The sequence below is a fragment of the Oncorhynchus gorbuscha genome, linkage group LG04 (genome assembly GCF_021184085.1).
Source record: "Oncorhynchus gorbuscha isolate QuinsamMale2020 ecotype Even-year linkage group LG04, OgorEven_v1.0, whole genome shotgun sequence".
Taxonomy (NCBI): domain Eukaryota; kingdom Metazoa; phylum Chordata; class Actinopteri; order Salmoniformes; family Salmonidae; genus Oncorhynchus; species Oncorhynchus gorbuscha.
In genome coordinates, this window is record NC_060176.1 from 72,924,842 (window position 1) to 72,938,942 (window position 14,101).

The 14,101-nt window shown below is 45.6% G+C and overlaps 1 protein-coding gene across 1 annotated transcript in view; it reads right to left on the minus strand.

The window, feature by feature from the left end:
• Positions 1-2,021: 2,021 nt before the first annotated feature.
• The window catches only part of nol6 (nucleolar protein 6 (RNA-associated)), a 31,272-nt gene continuing 19,192 nt past the window's right edge, over positions 2,022-14,101 (minus strand). The window contains exons 21-26 of the mRNA XM_046348016.1: positions 10,577-10,674; positions 8,667-8,791; positions 3,515-3,604; positions 3,161-3,361; positions 2,828-2,929; positions 2,022-2,743 (exon numbers count right to left, since the gene is read on the minus strand). Of these exons, the coding sequence (XP_046203972.1) occupies positions 2,594-2,743; positions 2,828-2,929; positions 3,161-3,361; positions 3,515-3,604; positions 8,667-8,791; positions 10,577-10,674 (766 nt within the window). The 3' untranslated portion in view covers positions 2,022-2,593. The remainder of the gene's footprint in view (positions 2,744-2,827; positions 2,930-3,160; positions 3,362-3,514; positions 3,605-8,666; positions 8,792-10,576; positions 10,675-14,101) is intronic.

Genomic DNA, 14,101 nt, shown 5'->3' on the forward strand with positions numbered 1-14,101 from the left:
ATGGAGTCGTGGTCAGCTTTTCCGAAAGGGGGCGGGGCAGGGCCACGCGGAAGTTAGAGTAACAATGATCCAAGGTTTTACCACCCCTGGTTGCGCAATCGATATGCTGATAAAATTTAGGGAGTCTTGTTTTCAGATTGGCTTTGTTAAAATCCCCAGCTACAATGAATGCAGCCTCCGGATAAATGTTTTCCAGTTTGCAAAGAGTTAAATAAAGTTCGTTCAGAGCCATCGATGTGTCTGCTTGGGGGGGGGATATATACGGCTGTGATTATAATCGAAGACGGTCTACATTTGATTGTGAGGAATTCTAAATCAGGTGAACAGAAGGATTTGAGTTCCTGTATGTTTCCTTCATCACACCATGTCCCGTTAGTCATGAGGCATACGCCCGCCACTCTTCTTACCAGATAGATGTTTGTTTCTGTCGGCGCGATGCGTGGAGAAACCCGTTGGCTGCACCGCCCTGGATAGCGTTTTCCCAGTAAGCCATGTCTCCGTAAAGCAAAGAACGTTGCAGTCTCTGATGTCCCTCTGGAATGCCACCCTTGCTCGGATTTCATCAACCTTGTTGTCGAGAGACTGGACATTGGCAAGAAGAATACTGGGAAGTGGTGCGCGATGTGCCCTTTTTCGGAGTCTGACCAGAACACCGCCGCGTTTCCCTCTTTTTCGGAGTCGTTTCCTTGGGTCGCTGCATGCGATCCATTCCGTTGTCCTGTTTGTAAGGCAGAACACAGGATCCGCGTCGCGGAAAACATATTCTTGGTCGTACTGATGGTGAGTTGACGCTGATCTTATATTCAGTAGTTCTTCTCGACTGTATGTAATGAAACCTAAGATGACCTGGGGTACTAATGTAAGAAATAACACGTAAAAAAAACAAAAAACTGCATAGTTTCCTAGGAACTCGAAGCGAGGCGGCCATCTCAGTCGGCGCCGGAAGTTTCTTCTTAAATTACAGGCTGTAATGAAACAAAATAGGAAAAACAGAAAGGGGGATAAAAACTTGTGCAAGGCACTGGCAATAGCCCTGGCTGCACGAGGCCACGAGAAATAAATGGCAAACTGCAGGTCAGGAAAAACCCAGACGGTGTCTTTTTGCTTCTATAGAATATTGCGTATTATTTTGCAACTGTAAAATAGGTAAGAGGTTCATAAAAATAAACAAACACTTGTGTTATTTATGCTTTATTTACACTCACTATGATGTGTAAATAAGGTAAAGCAAGCAGGGCGTTCAATTTTTGGAATTATTTGATTTTTAACTCGTACCCATTTTGCAGTTGTGAAAGAATATGCAAGCCCTTTGGAATTTAACGCCGAGGCGATATTGGGCAGCTCTGCAATTATGAAACCAGTGAGAACGTACTTCTACGCTACATCAAATGGTAATCGTTACACCCAAACGGCCAGAGTAATGACACTTCATGTTACTTATGAGTCCCCAGGTTTCTTCCCAGGAGCAGGGGAGGGTGTAGCCTAGTCAGTCATGCTCAGGCATGCCTGGCTGTACTCTAAGAGAAAACGTATGCTTAATACGAAAATGTGGCCCAAGGTGCATGAACGGTGTGAGCATTTGCGGAGCCGCCGTAGGCACACAGAGGCCAAATTGAGCTCCATACCGCACTTCCACGGAGCCTCTCAAATTTTTTATAACAACTCATAGGGCTCCATAAAGCTCTGCATTGACATGACTAGTTGACAGTAGGTCCTATATGAGCACAAACTCACTTCCTTCACAACAGCTCTGCAAAGCACACGTATGAATGCCCTGACCTCTGCAAACATCGTATCACCGTAAATGCTGCATGGCGGATGCAGATGCGGATTGACCATGCCGAGCCTTTAAGTTTATGTTCTACTTTCATAGATAGGGTGAAGCACCCCCTGTTGGTCAGGATACATCATCTCAACTAGACTGCTTTTACACTATGGGGAATACCATAGGGACAGTTCACTGCTACTGCATCATGCTGTCAGTATTTACCCTCCCAGATGAAACAGTAACACAGACCAGCTTGAGAATACTCGTTTTTTTTATAAGACTGGGTGAAGAACCAGCAAAAACAAAGACATGGTTAGTTTCTTACAACATTTCTCCTACCCAATAAATCTCCTAGACTTGTTTTGATAACAGACTTCGATAGAAAATTAAATGTGTTCAAGCTGTACTCAGGGGTAAACATAGCATAGTAAAAGTAAATTCACTTTTCATATGGTATTATTCATTTGTTGAAGTCCATCCATTTCATGTTACGAATTATGATTCCTACAATATGTTACAAATTTGCAATACGTATGATATGTGACCAATTCCAATTTGTTACGGCTAACGTTAGCTAGATTGCTAGGTGGCTAATGTTAGCTAGGTTAGGAGTTAGGTTAAACGGTTAAGGTTAGCTAACATACCAAGTAGTTGCAAAGTTAGCTAAAATGCTAAAGTTGTCCGTGATGAGATCTGAACATGCAACCTTTGCACTAAGAAAGTTGCTGGCTATGGCGAATTAATTTAAAGTCAAACTTGATTGTGCAAGTTAAAATATGATCATGGTACATGTATGAGTGGGGGTGTGTGTGACCTCATTCTACACTACACCACCCATCTCTCCGTCCTTGGCTCCACCGACTTCACCAGGCCCTGGCCCATGACCCTGAAATCCTCCAGGATGGCCTCCACGTTGGGGACAGTGTGAGCCTCCTCCCCACTCACCTCCACACGACGAGCCACCATCTGGGAGGTCTGTTCCAGAGGGACACACATAAAGAAATGAATAAGAAAATAGAGAGGGAAAATAAGACACGTTCTGTGACTTCCGGTCTTTACCTTGAACGGCAGTGTGGTGAAGGCTTTGGGTTTCCATAACACCGCGATCACAGTGCCGCCATAGGGGTCATAGAAGAACAGAGCCAGGTCTCCAAATGCATCCTGGGAAAGATAAGCAGACAGGTTTAAAATGGAAGGCCTTTAGCCCACTTGAGTAAATATGACAAGAACTACATGGTCTGAAACCTACATACACAAGGCAGTAGATCTGGCTGCACGAGGCCACTAGAAATAAATGGCAAACTGCATGTCAGGAAAAACCTAGACGTTGTCTTTCTGCTTCTAAAGAAAACCAGCAAGCCAGAGCCCATTGAGCACCACACAGGTACTTACCCTGAGCTCTGCCAGGTAGTGGGTGACGGGGTTGAAGTCGATGACGGGTAGTGCCCCTCCACTGTTGGCCACTTTGCCAGCCAGGATGCCCCTGCTGAAGGTGGCATGAGGCGGGTCCACTGCCTGGCTCAGTAAGGGCACCTGCTTGGGGCTCAGGTGGATCAGGACATCATAGGGATCCAATGGAGGCCGCATGACCACCTGCGTGTGTACAGAAACACAGAGAGAAGGAATGGTAATGATGGAATGTACATTACAGTAGGTTTGACAATGGAATAATTTTGGGGAAATGAAGAAAAACATTATACAATTATGCATGAGAGTGGTAGTTTTAAGAGCGACTGAATGACTGACCCTGACGTCCTGTATCTGGCTGGTGTCCATCAGCTGAGGTTCTAGGATCTTCAGGCTCTCTGCAGCCACCATCACCACACGCTGCAACATCTGAGCACACAGAGACAAACCCCTCAATAACCCACACCTGATACTGGCCAGCATAGTGAGAGTGATCCTACCAAACCATTGTCAGTTGTCCGTAAAGAGATATGTTTGAAACTCCTCATTCAGAAATATCCTCACCTGTGGTTTAAACAGCTCTAGGGTCAATACTGTGAATGAGTCAGCTAAGGACAGTTTGAGTTCTATCGAATAGCTAGGTTTACTCTGTCGAAACACCAGACTCCATCACACAGATCTGGTACATTGTCAAGGATGGGCATCTTAGTGAGAACATCGGGCTGTAAAAACATGTGCACAGAGCTCCATTATAAGCTGTTCTGTCAAAAAGTGCTCAGCCTCTCGATCAATCGTTTGATTACGCAAGTGAAAAGTGCAGTGTCCTTGGGCATATTCCAATCATTCCACCAGCTACCCCGCAGCCTTTGTACATTCACAGTTGGAACACTGCAGACATTCAAAATGAAGTGGACCTTTGCCATCATTGAGAAAGTGACCTGACAGATGCCGCAAACACACAGGTTAGTTGGTCTGCACATCGTGCATTAGGCCTATTGAATTCAATATTATCTGACAGACACAAAAACATGGCAGGTCTAGAGAGCAGCTACTTGGAGCATTGGAATCCAGTGGGTTAGGTGGAGCAGGAAAGCAACATGAAAAGGATGGGAAGCTGCCAGCTCCATCTCCTCCCCATGTTGCTGTGTGCTGCTATATTTCTCAGCACACTCGGTCAAACAGAGGACATGAAAACAAGATCTTCAACTGCTTTCCTACTGGAAGTGGACAGTGAAAAACAACTGGTGAGCATTACATGCACATCTTGATCATGTTGTCCCTGATAATATTGAAGCCATATCCATTGTATTCGTCTAGATAGAACACCATGAATGAAAACGGAAGCATTCAGGTAAATATTTTGCCATTTTGAATTCATGTAATATAATTATTGTATTAATTTCATAACATGACAAACTGAATGTGTATGGCATTACATGAGTGATTTACAAGGTGCTTGAAAGGTTAAAAAGCAAGAGGTCTTGCTTTCTAGGGAGTTTTTCCTAGCCACCGTGCTTCTACACCTGCATTGCTTGCTGTTTGGGGTTTTAGGCTGGGTTTCTGTACAGCACTTTGAGACATCAGCTGATGTACGAAGGGCTCAAGGAAAGAAACAGTCAGCTGCCTATGGTGAGAGATCCGACACAAGTCATTTCAACAGGCATTTAGACTTTTAAAAAAGTTTGACTAATCAGTAATATTGATAACGGTATGAGAGTATCTGTCACCAGTGTGATGTAGGACAGCAGTATGCTCTGAGGATGAGTCCAAGGATTGGGACACTGTGTGACTGCCGACTAACAAGAACGTGCAATTCATTTCTACTCCGCTGTTTATGATGTCACATCTACCATCTACCATTATATTCTGTTAGGTTCTAATTCTGAGTAAAAACTTGGACACTATGAAAGCTTAAACCAAGTTTATTCTTCCCAGAGGGTCAATACGACTGCATGAGACATCACACACCAGCACTGATATGTAACCCTTTCTCCTAGGCCGAGTCTCCTCCTACACTGAACAAATCAAATCAAATTTTATTTGTCACATACACATGGTTAGCAGATGTTAATGCGAGTGTAGCGAAATGCTTGTGCTTCTAGTTCCGACAATGCAGTGATAACCAAAAAGTAATCTAACTAACAATTCCAGAACTACTGTCTTATACACAGTGTAAGGGGATAAAGAATATGTACATAAAGATATATGAATGAGTGATGGTACAGAGCAGCATAGGCAAGATACAGTAGATGGTATCGAGTACAGTATATACATATGAGTTAAGTATGTAAACAAAGTGGCATAGTTAAAGTGGCTAGTGATACATGTGTTACGTAAGGATGCAGTAGATGATAGAGTACAGTATATACATATGCATATGAGATGAATAATGTAGGGTATGTAACATTATATTAGGTAGCATTGTTTAAAGTGGCTAGTGATATATTTCACATAATTTCCCATCAATTCCCATTATTAAAGTGGCTGGAGTTGAGTCAGTGTCAGTGTGTTGGCAGCAGCCACTCAATGTTATTGGTGGCTGTTTAACAGTCTGATGGCCTTGAGATAGAAGCTGTTTTTCAGTCTCTCGGTCCCAGCTTTGATGCACCTGTACTGACCTCTCCTTCTGGATGATAGAGGGGTGAACAGGCAGTGGCTCGGGTGGTTGATGTCCTTGATGATCTTTATGGCCTTCCTGTGACATCGGGTGGTCTAGGTGTCCTGGAGGGCAGGTAGTTTGCCCCCGGTGATGCGTTGTGCAGACCTCACTACCCTCTGGAGAGCCTTACGGTTGTGTGCGGAGCAGTTGCCGTACCAGGCGGTGATACAGCCCGCCAGGATGCTCTCGATTGTGCATCTGTAGAAGTTTGTGTGTGCTTTTGGTTACAAGCCGAATTTCTTCAGCCTCCTGAGGTTGAAGAGGCGCTGCTGCGCCTTCTTCACGATGCTGACTGTGTGAGTGGACCAATTCAGTTTGTCTGTGATGTGTATGCCGAGGAACTTAAAACTTACTACCCTCTCCACTACTGTTCCATAGGGGGGTGTTCCCTCTGCTGTTTCCTGAAGTCCACAATCATCTCCTTAGTTTTGTTGACGTTGAGTGTGAGGTTATTTTCCTGACACCACACTCCGAGGGCCCTCACCTCCTCCCTGTAGGCCGTCTCGTCGTTGTTGGTAATCAAGCCTACACTGTTGTGTCGTCCGCAAACTTGATGATTGAGTTGGAGGCGTGCGTGGCCACGCAGTCGTGGGTGAACAGGGAGTACAGGAGAGGGCTCAGAACGCACCCTTGTGGGGCCCCAGTGTTGAGGATCAGCGGGGTGGAGATGTTGTTGCCTACCCTCACCACCTGGGGGCGGCCCGTCAGGAAGTCCAGTTCCCAGTTGCACAGGGCGGGGTCGAGACCCAGGATCTCGAGCTTGATGACGAGCTTGGAGGGTACTATGGTGTTAAATGTAATGTAAGCTCGGCATTCAAGTCATTTAGCAGACGCTCTTATCCAGAGCGACTTACAAATTGGTGCATTCACCTTATGTTGTCGATGAACAGCATTCTCACATAGGTATTCACATAGCTATTCCTCTTGTCCAGATGGGTTAGGGCAGTGTGCAGTGTGGTTGAGATTGCATCGTCTGTGGACCTATTGGGGTGGTAAGCAAATTGGAGTGGGTCTAGGGTGTCAGGTAGGGTGGAGGTGATATGGTCCTTGACTCGTCTCTCAAAGCACTTCATGATGACGGAAGTGAGTGCTACGGGCGGTAGTCGTTTAGCTCAGTTACCTTAGCTTTCTTGGGAACAGGAACAATGGTGGCCCTCTTGAAGCATGTGGGGACAGCAGACTGGTATAGGGATTGACTGAATATGTCCGTAAACACACCGGCCAGCTGGTCTGCGCATGCTCTGAGGACACGGCTGGGGATGCCGTCTGGCCTGCAGCCTTGCGAGGGTTAACACGTTTAAATGGCTTACTCACCTCGGCTGCAGTGAAGGAGAGTCCGCATGTTTTCGTTGCAGGCTGTGTCAGTGGCAATGTATTGTCCTCAAAGCGGGCAAAAAAGTTATTTCGTCTGCCTCGGAGCAAGACATCCTGGTCCGTGACTGGGCTGGTTTTCTTCTTGTAGTCCGTGATTGACTGTAGACCCTGCCACATACCTCTTGTGTCTGAGCCGTTGAATTGAGATTCTACTTTGTCTCTATAGTGACGCTTAGCTTGTTTGATAGCCTTGCAGAGGGAATAGTTACACTGTTTGTATACGGTCATGTTACCAGTCACCTTGCCCTGATTAAAAGCAGTGGTTCGCACTTTCAGTTTCACACGAATGCTGCCATCAATCCACGGTTTCTGGTTAGGGTATGTTTTAATCGTTGCTATGGGAACGACATCTTCAACGCACGTTCTAATGAATTCGCACACCGAATCAGCGTATTCGGCAATGTTGTTATCTGACGCAATACGAAACATATCCCAGTACACGTGATGGAAGCAGTCTTGGAGTGTGGAGTCAGCTTGGTCGGACCAGCGGTGGACAGACCTCAGCGTGTGAGCCTCTTGTTTTAGTTTCTGTCTGTAGGCAGGGATCAACAAAATAGAGTCGTGGTCAGCTTTTCCGAAAGGAGGGCGGGGCAGGGCCTTATATGCGTCGCGGAAGTTAAGAGTAACAATGATCCAAGGTTTTTCCACCCCTGGTTGCGCAATCGATATGCTGATAAAATTTAAGGAGTCTTGTTTTCAGATTAGCCTTGTTAAAATCCCCAGCTACAATGAATGCAGCCTCTGGATAAATGGATTCCAGTTTGCAAAGAGTCAAATAAAGTTTGTTCAGAGCCATCGATGTGTCTGCTTGGGGGGGAATATATACGGCTGTGATTATAATCGAAGAGAATTCTCTTGGTAGATAATGCGGTCGACATTTGATTGTGAGGAATTCTATAATCAGGTGAACAGAAGGATTTGAGTTCCTGTATGTTTCTTTCATCACACCATGTCTCATTAGCCATAAGGCATACGCCCCCGCCAATGCATCTCTGTTGCTAGACAGACATTTTGTGATATCTGTTCTTCCTCACTTCATCTGACCTCTACCCCAAAGTGCTCACTCCTCCCCAACTCAAGGCTGTCATGGTGATTGGTACTAGACTGTGTCTCTTCTCCTCCCAGAGGATCCCTCCCATAAGATCCCTGATGGCTAACAATAACATATTCTGCCATATTGTAAATGTTATACATTACCCTCTCTCCGTCAGTGACGTAAGTATATTTCATACTCTCAGAAGCCAACAATTGACTATGCTGTTTAATATAGAGACTGGCAAGAACATGGCCTGTCCTAGACAGTGTGAGAGTCAATTGAAAAGTTTGAATTCCTTTTTCTTATTTTTCCCTCCGTTTCTGTGTATGCCTCTTCTGTTACTATGCTGTGTACAATGTGCTGCACAAATAAGATATTGGAAGTGACATACTGGTGAATGTACTGCATGTGTGTGTTCTGACCTGCACAGTGGGAGCCTGCTTGGTCCAAATGGAGACCTTCTTGTCGTTGGGTGTGGCCATGAACATAACAGGCAGAGACTCTCTGGAGGCTATGAAGTCATTCTTGATCTCAGTGTAGTCAGCAGCTACAGCAAAGAACAGGACAGAGCGGAGGAGAGAGCGTGGACAAGACAGAGGGAAGGACAAAGAGGGGTAGGATAAGGGAGAACAGGACAGAGTGGACAGGACAGACGGGAGGAGAGAGCGTGGACAAGACAGAGGGAAGGAGAAAGAGGGGTAGGATAAGGGAGAACAGGACAGAGTGGACAGGACAGACGGGAGGAGAGAGCATGGACAAGACAGAGGGAAGGACAAAGAGGGGTAGGACAGGGAGAACAGGACAGAGTGGAAGGACAGACGGGAGGAGGGTAGGATAAGAGTGGGTAGGATAAGGGAGGACAGGACAGAGTGGACAAGACAGAGGGAAGGACAAAGAGGGGTAGGATAAGGGAGGACAGGACAGAGTGGACAAGACAGAGGGAAGGACAAAGAGGGGTAGGATAAGGGAGGACAGGACAGAGTGGAGACAGAGGGAAGGACAGAGGGGTGGACAGGACAGACGGGAGGAGAAAGAGGGGTAGGATAAGGGAGAACAGGACAGAGTGGACAGGACAGAGGGAAGGAGAAAGAGGGGTAGGATAAGGGAGAACAGGACAGAGTGGACAGGACAGAGGGAAGGAGAAAGAGGGGTAGGATAAGGGAGGACAGGACAGAGTGGACAGGACAGTAGGAAGGAGAACGAGGGGTAGGATAAGGGAGGACAGGACAGAAGGAAGGAGAAAGAGGGGTAGGATAAGGGAGGACAGGACAGTAGGAAGGAGAAAGAGGGGTAGGATAAGGGAGGACAGGACAGTAGGAAGGAGAAAGAGGGGTAGGATAAGGGAGGACAGGACAGAAGGAAGGAGAAAGAGGGGTAGGATAAGGGAGAACAGGACAGAGTGGACAGGACAGACGGGAGGAGAAAGAGGGGTAGGATAAGGGAGAACAGGACAGAGTGGACAGGACATTAGGAAGGAGAAAGAGGGGTAGGATAAGGGAGAACAGGACAGAGTGGACAGGACAGACGGGAGGAGAACGAGGGGTAGGATAAGGGAGGACAGGACAGAAGGAAGGAGAAAGAGGGGTAGGATAAGGGAGGACAGGACAGTAGGAAGGAGAAAGAGGGGTAGGATAAGGGAGGACAGGACAGTAGGAAGGAGAAAGAGGGGTAGGATAAGGGAGGACAGGACAGTAGGAAGGAGAAAGAGGGGTAGGATAAGGGAGGACAGGACAGTAGGAAGGAGAAAGAGGGGTAGGATAAGGGAGGACAGGACAGTAGGAAGGAGAAAGAGGGGTAGGATAAGGGAGGACAGGACAGTAGGAAGGAGAAAGAGGGGTAGGATAAGGGAGGACAGGACAGAAGGAAGGAGAAAGAGGGGTAGGATAAGGGAGAACAGGACAGAGTGGACAGGACAGACGGGAGGAGAAAGAGGGGTAGGATAAGGGAGGACAGGACAGAAGGAAGGAGAAAGAGGGGTAGGATAAGGGAGAACAGGACAGAGTGGACAGGACAGACGGGAGGAGAAAGAGGGGTAGGATAAGGGAGGACAGGACAGAAGGAAGGAGAAAGAGGGGTAGGATAAGGGAGAACAGGACAGAGTGGACAGGACAGTAGGAAGGAGAAAGAGGGGTAGGATAAGGGAGAACAGGACAGAGTGGACAGGACAGTAGGAAGGAGAAAGAGGGGTAGGATAAGGGAGAACAGGACAGAGTGGACAGGACAGAAGGAAGGAGAGAGATGTTATGGGGTCTTTATATACTGCTGCATGAGTATGATTTGATGCACATTGTTGTGTAAGATACATTATAATCCACATTGTGTGTGTGCTCACCGGTGAGCTGGCTGTTGAGGTTGACAACCAGGGGGTTATTTCTCCAATCGAAGGAGGAGAGTAGGTGGAGAAACCGAAGGAAACCGACCTGAGGAGACCTGAGAGAGGGGAGAGAAAGTGAGAGGAAGAGAGAGAGACAGAGGAGAGCGAGCACAAGAAACAGATGGATAAACCACTTCTCCAATTTTTTAAATCAAAGAACAAACAGCAAAAACATATGACCAATTACAAACGTTAGAATATGCTATTAGAAGTCCTATTGGCATGGGACTAGTGTTACGTTGGTTATGTATTTACTACCCCAGAGGACGATTCAGACAGGATACGTTTTTTCCAAAATATCCTCGGTGTCTTTTTTTAAATAAAAAAAGCCTGGATGGTTTTTTTTCAAGGCGTGAAGATATTTCAACAAGTCCAGGCAGAAACAGGCTACACTGATATATTGAGCTTGGTTCCAAGTTTCTGAACCATACCAAACCATCTTTTAGGTCTTGTGTCGATATATTTGAATTAAGGAAGAGTAATCATTAGGATACTTTAGCGATCTACAGTAGAAGGCAAACTAAATGCACCCAGCCTTCAGATGGGAGCTGAACAGTATGCTGCTTGTGATCTTTCTTTTTTTGATGTTGCAACAACAACAATCTACAAATCTGTCATTATGGGGTATTGTGTGTAGAACAATTGTTTTTCATTTAATCCATTTTAGAATAAGGCTGTAACTGAATGAAAGATGGAAAAAGTCAAGGGGTCACTGGCCTACACACAATACCCTATAATGTCAAAGTGAAATTGTTTAGACATTTTTACAAATTTATCAAAATTGAAAAGCTGAAATGTTGCATGAATAAGTGTTCAACATGGTTTCTAAAATGCCTACCTCATCTTGGTACCCCACACATACAGATAAATGTAAAATCCCTCAGTCGAGCAATGAATTTCAAACACAAAGACCAGAGAGGTTTTCCAATGCCTCGCAAAAGGCACCTATTGGTAGATGTGTAAAATAAAAACACTGACATTGAATATCCCTTTGAGCATGGTGAAGTTATTAAATTACACTTTGGATGGTGTATCAATACACCCAGTCACGACAAAGATACTGGCGGAAAACTGTTCAGGAATTTCACAATGAGGCTAATGGTGACGAAAACAGTTAGAGTTTAATGGCTGTGATAGACAAGACGAGTATCATAACATATGGGCAATTATCTTGACACGATTATGATCAGAGTACTTTTTGTAATTATCCGTGATTTTTTAAAAAATATACATTTTCAGGTGCCAGGAAAAATCTCTCATGTAAGTCAGTCAGACTTTATAAACCTTCTCCCCAGTCAGAGGTCCTGAGCGCTCGGAAGCAGGTTTTCATCAAGGATCTCTCTATAACTTTGCTCAGTTCATCCTGACTGGTCTCCTAGTCCCTGCAAAACATCGCAACAGGATGATGCTGCAGCCACCACACTTCACCGTAGGGATGGTGGTAAGTTTCCTCCAGACAAACTCCAAGCAGGCTGTCATGTGAGGAGAGATCCTTGATGAACAGAGGCTTCCGTCTAGCCACTACCATAAAGGCCTGATTGGTGGAGTGCTGCAGAGATGGTTGTACTTCTGGAAGGTTCTCCCATCTCCACAGAGGAACTCTAGAGCTCTGTCAGAGTGACCATCGGGTTCTTGGTCACCTCCCTGACCAAGGCCCTTCTCCTCTGATTGCTCAGTTTGGCCGGGCGGCCAGCTCTAGGAAGAGTCTTGGTGGTTCCAAACTTCTTCCATTGAAGAATGATGGAGGCCACTGTGTTCTTGGGGACCTTAAATGCTGCAGACAATTTTTGGTACCCTTCCTCAGATCTGTGCCTCAACACAATCCTGTCTCGGAGGTCTACAATTCCTTCAACTTCATGGCTTGGTTTTTGCTCTGACATGCACTGTCAACTGTAGGACCTGATATAGACAGGTGTGTGCTTTTCCAAATCATGTCAATACAATTTAAATATCCACAGGTGGACTCCAATCAAGTTGTAGTAATATCAAGGATGATCTACAGAAACAGGATGCACCTGAGCTCAATTTACAAGTCTCACAGCAAAGGGTCTGAATACTTTGATACTTTACGTTTCACTTTTATAAACCAGGTGAAACATCTGGCTCATTGTTCATTGTGTTCCTGCTCACAAAATAAAAAATAAAGCTATTTTACCTGTAATACCCTTGTTAAAACCAAGTAGAGTCTACTTGTTATAATTAATTGGTATTAGATTTAAAATATGATCGAGTTTCTCCTGTATTTGTATTTATCATGGATTCCCATGAAAAATACATATTTTCCACCATAATTTGCAAATAAATTCATAAAAAATCCTACAATGTGATTTTCTGGATTTTTTTCTCTCATTTTGTCTGTCTAGTTGAAGTGTACCTATGATGACAATTACAGGCCTCTCATCTTTTTAAGTGGGAGAACTTACACAATTGGTGGCTGACTAAATACTTTTTTGCCCCACTGTGTACATGTGTCTATGCCTATGTTTGTGTTGCTTCACAGTCCCCGCAGTTCCATAAGGTGTTTTTTAAATCTACATTTTACTGCTTGCGTCAGTTACTTGATGAGAGTTCCATGTAGTACTGTGTGCCTCCCATAGTCTGTTCTGGAAGAGACCTCTTGTGGCATGTCTTGTGGGGTATGCATGGGTGTCTGAGCTGTGTGCCTCCCATAGTCTGTTCTGGACTTGGGGACTGTGAGAAGACCTCTTGTGGAATGTCTTGTGGGGTATGCATGGGTGTCTGAGCTGTGTGCCTCCCATAGTCTGTTCTGGACTTGGGGACTGTGAGAAGACCTCTTGTGGAATGTCTTGTGGGGTATGCATGGGTGTCTGAGCTGTGTGCCTCCTATAGTCTGTTCTGGACTGGGGACTGTGAGAAGACCTCTTGTGGCATGCCTTGTGGGGTATGCATGGGTGTCTGAGCTGTGTGCCTCCCATAGTCTGTTCTGGAAGAGACCTCTTGTGGCATGTCTTGTGGGGTATGCATGGGTGTCTGAGCTGTGTGCCTCCCATAGTCTGTTCTGGAAGAGACCTCTTGTGGCATGTCTTGTGGGGTATGCATGGGTGTCTGAGCTGTGTGCCTCCCATAGTCTGTTCTGGAAGAGACCTCTTGTGGCATGTCTTGTGGGGTATGCATGGGTGTCTGAGCTGTGTGCCTCCCATAGTCTGTTCTGGAAGAGACCTCTTGTGGAATGTCTTGTGGGGTATGCGTGGGTGTCTGAGCTGTGTGCCAGTAGTTTAAACAGACAGCTCGTGCATTCAACATGTCAATACCTCTCATAAATAAAAGTAGTGAAGAAGCCAATCTCTCCTCTACTTTCAGCCAGGAGAGATTAACATGTATATTATTAATATTAGCTCTGTGTACATCCATGGGCCAGCCGTGCTGCCCTGTTCTGAGCCAATTTCAATTTTCCTAAGTCCTTTTTTGTGGCACCTGACCACACGACTGAACAGTAGTCCAGGTGTGACAAAACTAGGGCCT